Source organism: Procambarus clarkii, chromosome 54 (genome assembly GCF_040958095.1).
Source record: "Procambarus clarkii isolate CNS0578487 chromosome 54, FALCON_Pclarkii_2.0, whole genome shotgun sequence".
Lineage (NCBI taxonomy): Eukaryota > Metazoa > Arthropoda > Malacostraca > Decapoda > Cambaridae > Procambarus > Procambarus clarkii.
The window spans coordinates 4113025-4130620 of record NC_091203.1 but is presented as its reverse complement, the minus strand read 5'-3'; the positions used below and the strand labels follow the sequence as shown (position 1 = coordinate 4130620).

The window sequence follows — 17596 nt, the reverse complement described above, 5'->3', positions numbered from 1 at the left end:
GACCACCAGGCTACTACAGGAGAGGACCACGGGGCCCGGTCGATGTCGGGCCCCGTGGTCCTCTCTTGTTCTTATGTCTTACATGCTTCTTCGGCTTTGTGTATTCATCGACAGGTGGGTCTTCATAATGTTTGAGCATGTTGACGTGGTAATTCTTCCTGGCACCATCGACGTCGAGCACGTAGTTTAACGAGTGCGAGCACTCCACTACCGTGAATGGGCCCTTCCACTGCAGCAAGAGAAGTAACTTCCTTCCTGCTGGTGGGAAGTAACAAAAGTACCTTGTCCCCTACATTGAACTTGTGTTCTTTTATTTTTTTCACCTTCGCAGACACTCCCTGAAGGTCTCGTAATTTCCAAGGTTTTTCTGGGCGAGTCAGCTTGTTGCTCTCTGACCTCGTGGTGACAAGTGCCACGAGCGAGTTACCTGTTAATGGAGTTGCTGTTGCTTCAACCAGGGGTTTTGATTCTCTCTCCATTTCTTCACAGCTTGCTTTCTCTCCCTTATTCTTCAGCTGGGTGAGGGTGTGGTCACTCCCTGTGACGTCACCCCCGGGCGTGTCACCCGTGGCACCAGCTGACTAAGGGCGGCTGCACCCAGCTGTGTCAGCTTCCGCACTCTCCCCCGTTTTCTTTGAGGGTGGACTTGGGCAATCAGAGACTCCCGGGACATTCCCCAATAAAAGTCCATATACAGCACGTTCCTGTTGAACGGCACGAATTTTTCCTTTGATGTAAGGTGTGTCGACCCACACATACACCTCCGCCATCTCTTTAGCATAGCCTTTTGGAAATTTGACATAGATGTATCTACCTGTCTCAGATCCTGGCTTTACAACGCTTTTTCTTACCATGTGGGTAGTGGCGCCTTTGTCACGGAAGATTTTCGCGGATTTTCCATTAACATTTCCGTCCACCACCTTAAGGGTCCAAGCTAGTGGATCCTTTCCAATGTTGGGATGTTTCTTACCACTTGAGCTCACACCTGCTATGTAACCTAGTCGGTTTTGCCTTGCAATCAGCTGCACGATGACCTGGCTTACCACAGGTGTAACACTTGTACACGTGTTTGTTGGAGGAGTTTCCCTGCTCCCCTGACACGCCAGTCTTAGGCTTAGCTCCCTCGCCAGTACCTGTAGCATGATGCTTCTCGTGCAGCTTCACCCTTTTCACCTGTCTCCTGGCCCCAGCCCACAGATCAGCTTGCTTGGCCATAGACAGATTTGACACAACTTCCTGCTCTTTGAGCTTGATGCACAGAGACGATTCGCGTGCTTCTAAAAACTGCTCGCGAATTATCAGTTGAAAGAACTCCATGCACCCAGGAGTAGTCTCCATGAGTTCACAGTAACGGTTTAGACTCAATTCTAACCACTGTAACAGTAGCACATATGTCTCCCCTTTTTGCAATTGAGCCCTACGGAAATTCTCTAGCATCCGGTCTGCAGTGATGCCAAAACCGTTCAGCAGCCCTGTTGTCAATGCCTCGTAATCTCTGCGCTGGTGCGGACCCAGACTATTGTAGATAGTGCCCTACCCTTTAGCAACGCACTAAGAGTGAGTGCCCACTTTGATCTTTCCCACGCGCAATCTGGGGCGTGACCTTCGAAACGCTTGATGTATGCATCCATCGAGTCGCCCCATTCATCAAAGTTAGCTAGTTTGGGTAGTTTGACAATCTTAACTTGTTCAACGTTAGTCTCTGTTGAACGACCACTTGCTGGTCATCCTGCCTCACTTATACCTGCATGAGAGCTATGCGTTCAGTACTCTCTCTGTTCTGCTGATCAGTCCAGAGTATATTTTCTCTGTTCTGCTGATCAGTCCAGAGTTTCATAGCTTGCTCTGCTACATTATTCCCTTCGAATCCCAACTCCCTAACCTGGTTACGGTATTCCTCTAAGGTGAATAATTGCGAGCCTGTAATACCTACTCTTTGAGCTGGCGACGTCCACAAGGACCTTTTGGGCAGAGATTCTTCCCTGTAGAATCCCCCCCACCCCAATGAACTATTTAAAGGGCCGTTTTCTCTCGCAGCATGCGTGATTCTAGTGACATCATTCTCAGTGACGTCACCCACAGGGGTCTTTAGCTGCAAGTTGTCTCTCACTGGGGTCTCTCCCACTGCGTTAGCTCTCACCTGGGTCTCACCATCGATAGCTTCATCAAGTAGGATGAGACTCGTGCACACCACCTCAGCACTACCCTGCATGTGTGCTTGTAGCATCACCTCTTCCGTGGCCCTCAAGTGCTACTCCACTCATTCCTTACACTCTTGCTCAGTAAGAGTGTCGTAGTCCTCGGGTCTACGAGCGGTCAAGGCCAAGCGAAAATACAGGTAGCGTTGTTTGTACTCTCCACACACAGACATACTGGTGGTGTGTGCACCTAACAGGGTGTTAAACGTCCTCTAAATACTGGTCGTCACTTTTGAACTTTCTTTGAAAATTTAAGTGCGAACTTTTACTTTACAGCCTAGCTCATTGGTTCCAACTAAGCCAATCACGTTCGGCGCCAGATGTGGGGTTTTCTATTTTGCTTTCCCGACTGCAATGTGTACGTCGCCAATGTATATGTGGCAGATGCTTCACGAAGCTGTTGGAATCAGCAGAGAAAATACGAGAGCAACCGTATAGGGCCTGGGAGCAAGGTCGAGTTTGAGTCCTTGAGGGTCTCTTCTCAAACTAGCCTCACCTGGTCCTGGTCGACGTTGATCGTTGGAATCTCCTCAATGCTTTAACACTTTAAGGGACTCCTAGGGTCCTCATCACATTTATAGTTTAGTGAATAATAGGCAACTCGGTGTTGAAGACACCTGGAGCTGAAGGCTTGAGTAAATAGTTGGCAGTATTCAGAAGTGGTTCAACGGAAACACCGCATAAAGCTTAACAGTAACTTATTTACTAACTTAACCACTAATACAAAAGGTGCTTGATTTACTTTAGATTGGCGTCAGAAAGGCAATGGTTGCATTAGCGAGACTCTTGACATCTGGCTAATCGATTCGGATCCACTCGTGGAGAAACACTTAACTTAACACAGTTGACAGCCAATCATTAACATGACAAACCTAACTGCCGGTATGCAAAGGGATCACAAGAGTTCCAACCGGATACTCGGGTAATGATGATGCGCAATAAATCACAATGGGCACTGTCAATGGGACAGGCAATAACATGCACAATAATAATATCACACAATACTAAATGTGTGGCGTATGTGAAGCTCACATTCACAGACGAGTGTAATGTCGTGACACCACACAGGTAAACACGCATACACCGTAGGGTGTCTAGGTCTCCACCTATACCTGTGTCAGGTATAAGAATGTGAGAACTGTGGTTGATCCCTCAGATCAACACAGACAGACACAATAATACAATAACAAGATCATGTACTTACAAGTAGGCTTATTTACTCACTCACTCAGGCACATTTATGCAAGAACTCGTAGGTGGCCTGACAGCTGGTTTCGCTCGTTTTGACGTGAGACCATTGGCGACAGGCTTTCTCACAAACCGTACTTGACACGGAGGGTACTCGCAGGAGGGCGTGCTGTATGTCTAACAGACACACGCACACACTTGATGGCACTGGTGGTGAGTAAGGTGGTGACGTCACATAGTACATTGAGGCAGGGTGGCTAGAGGCTAGATACACGCTCTGGTGTGAGATGGCGGCTGATTATATGGTACCATGCGGTAAACTGTGGTAAAAGTCACAACCAGATTTACTTAGGTGGAAGCACTACCATAGTTCACTCTAGGTTACTCACAACGATCTCAACTTGTCACCAAGGGTTACCTGATACCAGTCTGTTTCGCTCTGGTGATTTGTCCACTAGGCTTCTAAACAATATAGTCACGATCGCGATTCCGGGCGAGTGTTGATATATAGAAAAAAGGCTGAGTTTAACTTGATGGTGAGGAATGGACGGTGTTCAGTCTATTGGCCGATAGACAGAGCAAGACATGTCCACTGGCTACGAACTTCCTCACATGAATACCCTTGCCAGTGGCTGCAGGGCATCTCATGGGATACAACACAAGGGATTACAATTTGACCAATGGCATTACAGCAAAAGAGTGGGAAACCAATCATATTGATCATTCCATGATCAATATGATTGGAATGATCAATATGCAGAGGTGACGTCACAAACACGTCACGACCATGTCACAGTTGTTATTCTCCATGCGCCCGGTTGAGGCTGACCCCAGAGGTCAGATCTGTCGCCTCGCTGGCGTCCTCTCTGTCTCACGATGGCACATCCACTGTGTACCAATGACTCTATGGCATGGATGCTTAACTTCCCTGTATCTACTCCCTATCTGGACATACGGCGGCCTCCGTATTTTAAAACATATTCCTGGTTATGTGGGCATCCTGCAGATACCCAACATGACAGTTTACCATCTAGGGTTAACAGAGATAGGGCTTGTGCACGAGATTGGTGCACTGTGCACTGCAATGAGCAATTCAAGTCAGCTGTGGGATAATCTTGAGAGACCATCCTCTCACACCCGGGATAGCCATCTCCTTGAAACTCCATTCCTTTCTCATTAGTAGGGCCATTCTGCCTCATCCCCTACCCTCCCTCTCTTTCCTTACTACTGTGTACTCCTGGTGAACACGGCATTCGTTATGATTCCTAAGAATTTTGTTTCAGTGAATTCGATTACATCTGGATTCACTTCATGTGCTCTTTTCCTTAGTTCACTTGCCTTGCTTGTGGTCCCATCTCTGTTCGAGTACATTACCTTGAAACTGACTCTCTTCTGCTTCTTCTCTGGGGGGACCTGTGGGCTCTGGGGAGAGCAGGGGCTGGGAGGAACTGATACGGGGAGATGGTGGAGGAGGAGGGCTGGGAGGTGGTGGGGGAGGGGGGGTGGGGGTGAGGGGAGAGGGGGATGGTAGGAAAAATGGGTGAGAGGGGGAGGGTTGGAGGGGAGAGTGAGAAGTTGGGGGGTGTGGGAGATGGGGAGGTTTGGGAGAGGCATGGGGGGAAGAGAGGCTTGGAGGGATGGGAGAGAAAGGGGGCTTTGGGAAAGAAAAGGGGGGGGGAGGTCTTGGGGGGTGTGGGGGGAAAGGGAAGGCTGAGGTGGGTGAGGAAGAGGGGAGGGTTTAGGGGAGTGGTGGAGAGGGGAAGGCTTAGGTGGGGTGGGGGAGAGTGGGGGGCTTAGGGGGTGGGGGAGAATGGAGGGCTTGGGGGATGGGGGAAAAGGGAGGTCCTGGGAGAGGGGTGAGTAGTAGGAGGGTGGGTGGGGGGTAGGTGCCCTTGGTGGGTACTTATTGGGGGGCTGTCAGGGGATGAGGCAGGTAGAGTGTCTGTTGGGTAGAATGTGCGGGTGGTGCTCCACTCCCTGTGGCTGTTGCACTTGTCATGTTCACAGAAATGGTACCATCCGTTTTCTATGTGCGGCGGCTGAGACGCCAGGAGGAGGTAAACAATAGAGCGTACAGGACGCCCGCCAAGCTTGGTAGCTACTAGTCATGTAATCATATTAAGTATTAAAGTCAGTAACCAAGTCATTACTTTACATCAACCTTACAACCAAGACTTCCTCAGTGTAACACACAAACACCACATTGGCGACGAGGATGAACTGTGAACGCAGGTATTTGTTCAGTTTCAAACACAAGGGAGAAGCATGCTGCCTGGAGGAGGAAGAGAAGCTGTGAGCGCCATACCCGATGCTGTATGCTAACCGATGCTGTGTGCTAACCTATGCTGTGTGCTACCCAAGCTGTGTGCTACCCAAGCTGTGTGCTACCCAAGCTGTGTGCTACCCAAGCTGTGCTGAAGAAAACTGTGTACTGAGGAATCTGCCGACGTTGTGTACGAAACGACGCTTTTGATGTGTACAAAACCTGATGTTTTGGTTACGAAACGACGCTTCGTGCTACAAAATTCATCACACTGAACTGACTGCTGTACCAACTGCTGCACCAACTGCTGTACCAACTGCTGTACCAACTGCTGTACCAACTGCTGCTGTACCAACTGCTGCTGTGCCAACTGCTGTGCTGCTGCTGTGAGTAGGAACAACACATGTACACAAGGGCTAGGTAAGAAGTCAGTTGCTGCTATATTGTGCACTGTTGTGAACTTTTTGCATTAAAATGCTTGTGTGCTTTGCAAAATTAAAGTAATTACAGTGAATTCTTGACTAACATTTTCAGTGCAGTAAGTGTTTAATATTCTGAGGAACATTTAAGTGATAAGTTTACATTTATTCAGTAAAAATGGCAAATATACCTCAGTTTCCTGCATTTGATCCTGACTGTGACCAGACAAACCTGTCACAGAGGTGGGTCAAATGGCTTAAAAGGTTTGAAAATTTGTTGATAGTTTCTGACATCAAAAGTGCTGAAAGAAAGCGTTGCCTTTCTACTTCATTATGCAGGTGATAGAGTTTGTGACATCTTTGACACACTGAAAGACACTGGTGGTGCCAAAGATTATGGACACTGCCAAAGCCAAACTAACAGAGCATTTCAATCCAAGGCAAAATACTGCAATGGAAATTATGCATTTCAGGAGAGCAAAACAACTCTCTAATGAAACTGTGGATCAATACCACACACGTCTGCAGGGTTTAGCAGCCCATTGTGAGTTTGCTGATGTTGACAAAGAAATCAAACAACAAATAATTGAAACATGCACATCTACACGTCTCCGTCGAAGAGCTCTAGAACTTGTTGATGATGAAAGTTCTCTACCAAGATACTGAATATTGCTCGTCGAATGGAAGATGCTGCACGTGATGCTCGTGTCATGGAGTGCAGTGCAATAAAGGTTCTGCCACTGTTACTAACAGTGATGAGGTACGTAAGGTTCAGGGAGGACATCGTAATCAAAGAAGATATCATGGCAAACCTAACAGTAAATTTAGCCGAGAACCACGTCACAACTGGGGTCAAGGAACAAGGCTCAAGCAGTCACAACGACCCACATCAGAGGGTGTCAACAATAAATGTTACAATTGTGGAGGAGACTACCCACACCAAGATAATGTTTGTCCTGCTCAAGGTAAGAAGTGCTATGAGTGTGGAAAACTAGGTCATTTTGGTGCTGTGTCGTTCCGCACTAAAGAAAACCACAGTCAATGAATAAAAGCACTGTACGAGGATCAGGTCATAGGGGTCGAGGTGGTAAACACAATATTGCACCTCATATCCAGAATGTTAATAATGTACAAGACAACATTTCATTACAACCAGTCTCAGATGACAGTGAATGTGATTATACTATAGAGTACAAGCAATCACAGAATGGAATGATCTTCCAAACAACCCAGAGACAGGTGTATACATTGCTGGTATTTGTCTCAAGGTTCTCATTGACACTGGATCAAACATTGACACCATTGCTGAGTGCCACTATAAAAAATTTAAAAAACAGTTCCCAAAGCTTGAAAACTATAATGGTAGAGCCACTGCCTATGCTTCAAAGGTAGCCTTGCCAGTGATTGGAACTTTCACTGCAGAGATTAAGTCAAAGAATGCAATGCTCATTACTACATTCCATGTTGTTAGGAATGCAAAGGAGTCCTTACTCAGTTACAAGACTTCAACCAAATTGGGGCTACTTCAGCTTTCTAATGCTGTAGCAGTGGAATCTGCAAACAATGTTGATGGTATTGTTGCTGAATTTTCTGATCGATTTAAATCCATAGGTTGTTATACTGATAGCAAAGTACATCTGCATATCAACCCAGATGTAATTCCAGTTGCCCAACCACATCGCCGACAACCATTCCATACTCGCAAGAAAGTCGATGCCGAACTGGATAGGCTGATAGAACTAGATATCATTGAACCAGTAACAGGCCCAACACCATGGGTAAGCCCAATTGTCACTCCACCAAAGCCGAAGAATCCAGATGAGATACGCATTTGTGTGGACATGCGTGTTCCCAACAAGGCAATAATGCGTGAACGCCATCCTACACCGACTGTAGATGATATGATCTACGCTTGAATGGTGCAACTATATTCAGCAAGTTAGATTTAAACAAGGGCTATCATCAGCTTGAACTTGATGATGAGAGTCGCTTCATCACAACGTTTACGACACATCGAGGTCTGTATAGGTACAAGCGCCTGAGTTTTGGTATCAACAGTGCTGCCGAGGTATTCCAGCACATCATCAGCCAGGTATTGCAAGATATACCTAATGCTGACAACATGTCTGATGACATCATTGTTTATGGCCGTACCCAAGCTGAACACGACAAAGCTCTTCGTGCAACATTGCAACGCTTACGAGAAAAGAATTTGACGCTAAGCCGAGCAAAGTGTGAGTTCAATCAACATAAAATTGAATTCTTTGGACATGTACTTAGTGACAAAGGTCTGTCTCCAGATCCTAAGAAAGTTGCAGATATCAAGAATGCTGCACCTCCTTCAACGTCCACTGAAGTACATAGTTTTCTGGGAATGGCAAACTACTGTTCTCGCTTCATTCCAGATTTTGCTACCATTACAAAGCCTCTACGTGAGCTCCTGAAGAAAAATGCATCATGGTACTGGAGCGATATCGAGCAAAATGCATTTGATGCCGTGAAAGATGCACTAGTAGAGAATGCGACTGCTGCATACTTTGATCCATCAATGGACACTGAGTTAACGGTGGATGCTAGTCCTGTTCGTTTAGGTGCTGTGTTAGCCCAACACAAACCTGGTCAACCAGATTCCAGAGTAGTAATTGCCTACGCCAGCCGTTCTCTCACAGATGTTGAGCAACGATACAGTCAGACAGAGAAGGAAGCTCTTGCTCTTGTATGGGGCTGTGAACACTTCAATGTGTATCTGCTTGGTGCACCCTTCACCACGATAGTCACTGACCACAAACCGTTGGAGACCATCTTCAATAATCCAAAGTCCAAACCACCAGCTCGCATTGAGAGATGGGCTCTTCGTCTGCAACCATACAACTTTACGGTGAAATACAAGCCGGGTGCAGGCAATCCCGCTGATTACATCAGTCGACATCCTGCAAACAGTTTCACCATCACCAAGCATCAGCAAGTTGCCGAGGAATATGTACACTCTGTAACCTGTGATGCAGTCCCTAAGGCTCTTACTCTTGATGAAATCCGTACTGCAACCCTAGAGGACCCAACTCTGCAAGCAACAGTGGATGCATTGACTAAGAAAAAGTTTCCACGCATCCCACCCTCAGGAGTTGACCAAGATGCATTCAAAGCACTTGAACGCATCCAGACAGAATTAAGTGTTACGCAACAACGCGACACTGTGCTGCGAGGTACTCGTATCGTGATTCCAGCTGTTCTCCAGCAACGTGCTCTGAAGCTTGCACATCAAGGACACCAAGGTCTTGTTAGGACGAAACAGCTGCTACGAGAAAAGGTGTGGTTTCCTGGCATTGATCGTCAAGCAAAGGATATGCATGATGCCTGTGTCCCTTGCCAAGCTGCAGTGGATACTTCAAGACCAACACCTCTACAACCTTCACCACTACCTGCTGCACCATGGACGGAAGTATCGATGGACTTCTGCGGACCACTACCAACTGGAGAGTACTTGATGGTAGTCATTGATGATCACTCACGTTATCCAGAAGTAGAAATCATCACTTCCACATCTGCAAAGGCTGTCATCCCGAAACTCGACAAGATCTTTTCAAACTTTGGCATTCCTGAAGTTGTCAAGACAGACAATGGACCGCCATTCAATGGACAAGACTTCGTCAACTTTTCTGAGCATATTGGATTCAAACACAACCGTGTGATGCCACTACATCCTCAAGCAAATGGAGAAGTTGAGAGATTCATGCAACCTCTCATGAAAGCGGTACGCTGTGCTCATGCCGAAGGACGATCCTGGAAACAAGCTATGTATGCTTTTCTCAGGAACTACCGTGCAACACCACATGGAACACTGGGCAAGTCGCCTGGAGAACTTTTATTTGGACGTCCTATGAGAATCGCACTACCCGTCATGCCAGCCGAGGTAACGGATAAACGTCTCGCTGAGAAGGATGCACTAGCCAAGGGCAAAATGAAAATTGCTCATGATCAACGTGCAAAGGAACAATTCATAAAGGCTGGAGATACTGTTCTCGTTAAAAAGAAAAAAGAGGGAAAGCTAGATATGCCGTATGATACAAAACCATATAAAGTGATTAGTGTAAAAGGAACTATGGTAACAGCGAGTAATAGAGATCATAGTATAACACGTAATATGGCCTATTTCAAAGTGATTCCAACTAGTGTAGAAAATGATGAAGTGCAAAGTCGTGCAAAAGAAAAAGAAAAAAATAGTTATAACCCTACAAACAATTCATCAAGGGATGTTATTGCATTTAAGGACTCTCGTCCTAAACGTCATGTTAAACGCCCTTCACGATTTGATGATTAATTGTGTTCCTATGTAATGCAAAATATTTACTTGTCATGCTGAACTAAATTTAATATTGTTTGAATAATGCAGATATCTCATTCAATATTTTGTAACTTTGTATTACAGTTTCTTTCATGTTGTTTAACATTGCATATGTATTTTTAACATTGAAATCCTTTGTGGAAAAGATTAAGTTGTTTAAATTCTTTGTGTGCTTAATTAATGTTAAATGTATGCAGTATCTCTTGATATGGTAATAACTTACTTTGTGTCAATAACTTTGCTTTGTGCTACAAGCATGGTAGACATCCTGTATTCATTCTTTTTAAAGAAAAGGAGGGATGTCATGTTCACAGAAAATGGTACCATCCGTTTTCTATGTGCGGCGGCTGAGACGCCAGGAGGAGGTAAACAATAGAGCGTACAGGACGCCCACCAAGCTTGGTAGCTACTAGTCATGTAATCATATTAAGTATTAAAGTCAGTAACCAAGTCATGACTTTACATCAACCTTACAACCAAGACTTCCTCAGTAACACACAAACACCACAGCACTGTTTGAGGATGGTTCCCCACTCCCCTCTAGGATTGTAGGGTTTGGGTTGTGGTTCTCTGATTCTTTTCTCTCTCCCTGCGCTCCTTCCTTGCGTCTGCTGCCCGCTTTCTTTCGTTCATTGTCATATCCCTCTGCAGGAATACTTTTCTGAACTTCTGTGCATTTGCTAGACCGCTCTTCCTTGCTAAAAGATCGTCTTTCATGTTCTCGCTCGTGAATACCACCTTTATCAATCGGTCTCTGTCCTTGTTGTACTTACCAAGCCTGAAAACCTTTTCAACATTTTGGTCAGTTCTCTCCATCCTTACCTCTTTAAGGATCTCGGTAACTATGTTTTTGTCCTTATCTCTCCGCTCCTTTGGGCTGCTCCCTGTTTGTACCTTAACGACTGATACTACTACTGCTCTTTTTCTCTCTATCAGCCGGCTCTTACATCTAGCTGTTCCAGAGAAGAAGCCACTTCCATGGCAACTTCCCTTACTGCAGACCTAGCTTCAAGGTTCTTTTTAAGTAACTCTGCAAATGAGGGTTGTATTGTAAGATTCCCCTCAACAGGAAAATTACCAACACCCTGAGGGATGGTTTGCGTTTGGAGCTGGGTGTGAGTGTGTGTGTGTGCGCGCACGCGCGCGCGTGCGTGCGTGCGTGCGTGCGTGTGTGTATGTGTGTGTGTGTGTGTGTGTGTGTGTGTGTGTGTGTGTGTGTGTGTGTGTGTGTGTGTACTCACCTAGTTGTGTTTGCGGGGATTGAGCTCTGGCTCTTTGGTCCCGCCTCTCAACCGTCAATCAACAGGTGTACAGATTCCTGAGCCTATTGGGCTCTATCATATCTACACTTGAAACTGTGTATGGAGTCAGCCTCCACCACATCACTTCATAATGCATTCCATTTGTCAACCACTCTCACACTAAAAAAGTTCTTTCTAATATCTCTGTGGCTCATTTGGGCACTCAGTTTCCACCTGTGTCCCCTTGTGCGTGTTCCCCTTGTGTTAAATAGACTGTCTTTATCTACCCTATCAATTCCCTTCAGAATCTTGAATGTGGTGATCATGTTCCCCCTAACTCTTCTGTCTTCCAGCGAAGTGAGGTTCAATTCCCATAGTCTCTCCTCGTAGCTCATACCTCTCAGCTCGGATACTAGTCTGGTGGCAAACCTTTGAACCTTTTCCAGTTTAGTCTTATCCTTGACTAGATATGGACTCCATGCTGGGGCTGCATACTCCAGGATTGGCCTGACATATGTGGTATACAAAGTTCTGAATGATTCTTTACACAAGTTTCTGAATGCCGTTCATATGTTGGCCAGCCTGGCATATGCCGCTGATGTTATCCGCTTGATATGTGCTACAGGAGACAGGTCTGGCGTGATATCAACCCCCAAGTCTTTTTCCTTCTCTGACTCCTGAAGAATTTCCACTCGCAGATGATACCTTGTATCTGGCCTACTGCTCCCTATGCCTATCTTCATTACATTACATTTGGTTGGGTTAAACTCTAACAACCATTTGTTCGACCATTCCTTCAGCTTGTCTAGGTCTTCGTGAAGCCTCAAACAGTCCTCTTCTGTTTTAATCCTTCTCATAATTTTAGCATTGTCCGCAAACATTGAGAGAAATGAATCGATACCCTCCGGGAGATCATTTACATATATCAGAAACAAGATAGGACTGAGTACAGAGCCCTGTGGGACTCCACTGGTGACTTCACGCCAATCGGAGGTCTCACCCCTCACCGTAACTCTTTGCTTCCTATTGCTTAGATACTCCCTTATCCACTGGAGTACCTTACCAGCTACACCTGCCTGTCTCTCCAGCTTATGTACCAGCCTCTTATGCGGTACTGTGTCAAAGGCTTTCCGACAATCCAAGAAAATGCAGTCCGCCCAGCCCTCTCTTTCTTGCTTAATCTTTGTCACCTGATCGTAAAATTCTATCAAGCCTGTAAAGCAAGATTTACCCGCCCTTAACCCATGTTGGCGATTTGTCACGAAGTCCCATCTCTCCAGATGTGTTACCAGGTTTTTTCTCACGATCTTCTCCATCACCTTGCATGGTATACAAGTCAAGGACACTGGCCTGTAGTTCAGTGCCTCTTGCCTGTCGCCCTTTTTGTATATTGGGACCACATTCGCCGTCTTCCATATTTCTGGTAGGTCTCCCATCTCCAGTGACTTACTATACACTATGGAGAGTGGCAAGCAAAGTGCCTCTGCACACTCTTTCAGTATCCATGGTGAGATCCCATCTGGACCAACAGCTTTTCTAACATCCAGATCCAGCAGGTTCCTCTTGACCCCCTCTCTCATAATTTCGAACTCTTCCAAGGCCACCTGGTTTACCTCCCTTTCTCTTAGCACAGTGACCTCACATTGTTCTATTGTGAAGACCTCCTGGAACCTCTTGTTGAGTTCTTCACACACCTCCCTGTCATTCTCAGTATACCCGTCCTCGCCTGTTCGAAGTTTCAATACCTGTTCTTTCACTGTTGTTTTCCTTCTGATGTGACTGTGTAGTAGCTTTGGTTCGGTCTGGTCACACACACACACTGTGTGTGTGTGTGTGTGTGTATGTGTGTGTGTGTGTATGTGTGTGTGTGTGTGTGTGTGTGTGTGTGTGTGTGTGTGTGTGTGTGTGTGTGTGTGTGTGTGTGTGTGTGTGTGTGTGTGTGTGTACTCACCTAGTTGTGTTTGCGGGGGTTGAGCTCTGGCTCTTTGGTCCCGCCTCTCAACCGTCAATCAACAGGTGTACAGATTCCTGAGACTATTGGGCTCTATCATATCTACACTTGAAACTGTGTATGGAGTCAGCCTCCACCACATCACTTCCTAATGCATTCCATTTGCCAACCACTCTGACACTAAAAAAGTTCTTTCTAATATCTCTGTGGCTCATTTGGGCACTCAGTTTCCACCTGTGTCCCCTTGTGCGTGTTCCCCTTGTGTTAAATAGACTGTCTTTATCTACCCTATCAATTCCCTTCAGAGTCTTGAATGTGGTGATCATGTCCCCCCTAACTCTTCTGTCTTCCAGCGAAGTGAGGTTTAATTCTCCTTCTGGTGTAACCAATGACTTGTCTACTAAAGGGACAAAGTCAACCAGAGAGATAAGGTGTCTGTTCTGTAGTCAAGAACATGCCACCTACCAACGCACTGTTTATCCTAACTTTAATACCAGGATTAAACGGTTACAAGAAATACACAGGTGCACCAAGTGCATGGGCTCTCATGATCTTAGTAAATGTGTAGTGCAACTACGTTCATGCAGTAGATGCAACAAAGGTATACATCATTATGCCTTATGTAGAAAAACTTCTACCCAATCCATGACAACTGGGGAGAATTCCACGAATTCTACCACAGTACAATATTGCAAGGTACATCAAGAAATAAATGTACTTGCTACTGAGTCAGGCAATAATACCACTCTGCCTACAGCTCAACTTAGATTAATTAACAGGAAATCTAGAGTTAACACTAGAGGTCTTTTTGATCAAGTATCACAGAAAACCTTCATTACACAACAATTAGTCGAGCAGTTAAAATTAAAACCTGCCAAAAGTGTGAGATTGAATATTTCTGGTTTCTTGACTAATAGTGGACCTCGTGAATACCAAGTAGTTAAGGTATTAGTGAGACTTGGATCTTCCACTAGACCAATACAAGCGGTAGTAGTAGACAAACTTCCTACAGACCTGCAGGTCACAGGGTTAGCTCGCACTGCGAAATATCTTAAACGAAACCGCATGAGGCTAGCAGACTACAAAATAAATTCTGACTGCCTCACTGATGTTGGAATACTTATAGGCGCTGACCATTATTATAAATTTATAACGAGATGCACCAGACAACACGGAATGAATTTGTTGTCATCTGCTGGAGGGAAGTTGCTTACTGGACCGGTGCTTTTCCAACAAAATCCAGCGTCAACCAACGAACAATCTAACAATACAATAGTGGCGTGACTAGGCTTGGAACAGTCACCCCTACATTTCAGAGAAATATCTGAAGATATTGAGTCTGATCCACCTGTATATCGTCTGTGGGATTTAGACACTTTAGGTATTATCCCTGAACAGCCAAGCCCTGATGATATGTGGACTTACCAGCAATATCTGGATACAGTTGTCTATAAAGATAAACAATACTGGGTGAGACTACCATGGAAGTTGAATCATCCACAACTTCCAGTTAATTATTTCATGGCAGCCTCACAATTACAGTCTCAATTAACACGACTGAAGAAGCAAACAGACAAACTGAACATGTATCATCAACTAATCCAACAACAACTCAACAGAAAATTTATCGAGGTTGTTGATAATGATGACCGAAAAATAGGTCACTATTTACCCCATCACGATGTGGTGAAAGATTCATTGACGACACCAATACGTATTGTCTTCAATTGTAGTGCTAAAGTGAAGCCAAACAGTGAGTCCTTGTATGGATGTCTCCAAACGGGAACTAGCCTAACACAAAGGCTACATGATGTGTTATTACGATTCCGTACTGTTATTTTTGCTTATACTGCTGATATCAGTAAAGCTTTCCTTAGAGTAGGTTTACAAAAGGAGGATTGTAATTACACCAAGTTTCTCTGGATTAAGGACCCATTGGATCCTAAAACTGATATCATAACTTATCGTTTTGCCTCAGTGCTATTCAGAGCGACTTCCTCCCCGTTTCTACTTCAAGCAACATTAGATACACATTTGAGGAAGTCAAATAGCTCTTATAAGGCAGAAATCAGTGACAACTTGTATGTCGATAATTTCCAGGGAACTACAAATGATCAATCCAATTTGGTAGAAATCTACCATGAGGCTAACCGTGAGCTGTTAGGAGCCAATATGCCACTACAATCATGGGCCTCAAATAATAAATCATTAAACCAGATAATCGAGAAAGAGTTTCCGGGTTATCAGGTACCTAATCAATTAAAAGTTCTGGGTGTGGAATGGAACACAAGTACTGACGAGATGAATGTCAAGTCAGTACAAACCGATAATTCATCCCTTACCATGAGAAAATTACTCTCGTATGTCAGTCAACCATTTGACCCTTTAGGCTTACTTAGTCCTATATTAATAAGGGGCAAACTCCTAATGCAGGAATGCTGGCAGAAGCATATGGGATGGGATGATCCGTTGCCAATTGAGTTGCAAGATAAATGGCAGATACTCACAACGGATTTCAATCAGTTAGGTGTTTTGAAATTTCCTCGTAATGCTTCAGGACAAAACTTGCCCACAAATTTGCACGTTTTTTGCGATGCCTCTGGCAAAGCGTATGGCGCTGCAGCCTACTTAGTCAATAGTGCAGAATCAATTTTGCTCACATCTAAAGCAAGAGTTGCTCCCATTAAGAAGAGATCTTTACCTCAAATGGAGTAACTGCATTGCTGGTGGGAGTAAGATTGGCTCATTGCCTAACCAAGACACTCAATAATATCCACTTTGGTGAAATCGTCGTGTGGTCAGACAATGAGGCAGTCTTACAATGGGTAAGAAACAACAACAATAAAACTCCCTACGTTATTAATCGTGTTAGGGAAATTCATGAATTATCTGCTGGATATAAATTCAGACATGTTCCCACTAAGGACAATCCTGTAGATTACTTATCTCGAGGATTGACACTAAAACAACTTATCAAGTCTTCGATGTGGTTTAATGGACCTTCATGGCTTGTTAGTGGTCAGTGGCCCAAACAAAAGCCACAAGTCATAGTGACCAATATCACTACTCCCATGAAAGAACCAGAACCTCATCGAATCTTAGTTATTAATCCTCACAATTATTCTAACTTGAGTAAGTTATTAAGAGTGACAGCACATGTGTTTGACTTTCTTGCTAAGATAGGAATCAGACATAAGTTTCCCAATCCTATCCTCTACTGGATCAAACATGCACAGCAAGAGACATATGGAAGTGAATATGAAAATCGTCCAGATAAATTGACCAAGTCTCTAGGTATCTGGTATGATGCCAACACTCATAATATATTAAGGTGTGGAGGACGTTTGCTTCATGCCAAAATTGATCTGGATACAAAGAATCCAATCCTTCTACCACGTCACCACATCATTACCAAACTTCTAGTTTTACATCACCATCAATATGGTACTTTGCATGCTGGAGTGTTAGACACTCTCACCGACCTTAGACAGAAATATTGGCTTCCTCAAGGTCGTCAAACAGTCAAATCAATTATTAAATTCTGTGTGATCTGCAAAAGATATGATGCTCGAGTGTGTCCTTACCCAGGACCTCCACCACTCCCTGAAGAAAGAGTAGTTCATCTTCGTCCCTTTGAGACCACTGGTATCGATTACACAGGAGCCTTACTTCTCACTGGCAATCCAGATAAGATACCAGTGAAAGCTTATATTTGCCTCTTCACGTGTGCTACCACACGAGGCGTACATCTAGAAGTGACTTCGGACATGAGTGCTGAAGCCTTCATCCAAGCTTTTCATAGATTTGCAGCTCGCAGATCCTGTCCCAAACTAATGATATCGGACAATGGTTCAAATTTTGTAGCAGGAGAAGCCTGTCTGCGAGAGGTATGGAATCATCCAGAAGTGCAGTCAGTCCTGCAGAGACGACAATGCCACTGGAAATATATTGCTCCCAGAGCCCCCTGGCAAGGTGGGTTCTACGAACGTATGAT

General features: G+C 44.9%; 2 protein-coding genes across 2 annotated transcripts in view; both read right to left on the bottom strand.

Annotated features, from left to right (window-relative positions):
• LOC138352597 (nicotinamide phosphoribosyltransferase-like) overlaps nucleotides 1-479 on the bottom strand; it is a 174184-nt gene extending 173705 nt beyond the window's left edge. Inside the window, exon 1 of the mRNA XM_069305087.1 lies at nucleotides 282-479. Coding sequence (XP_069161188.1) covers nucleotides 282-479 — 198 coding nt within the window. The remainder of the gene's footprint in view (nucleotides 1-281) is intronic.
• Nucleotides 480-581: 102 nt separating this feature from the next.
• The window catches only part of LOC138352596 (repetitive organellar protein-like), a 63101-nt gene continuing 46086 nt past the window's right edge, over nucleotides 582-17596 (bottom strand). Inside the window, exons 9-11 of the mRNA XM_069305086.1 lie at nucleotides 1745-1899; nucleotides 1044-1374; nucleotides 582-784 (exon numbers count right to left, since the gene is read on the bottom strand). Coding sequence (XP_069161187.1) covers nucleotides 582-784; nucleotides 1044-1374; nucleotides 1745-1899 — 689 coding nt within the window. The remainder of the gene's footprint in view (nucleotides 785-1043; nucleotides 1375-1744; nucleotides 1900-17596) is intronic.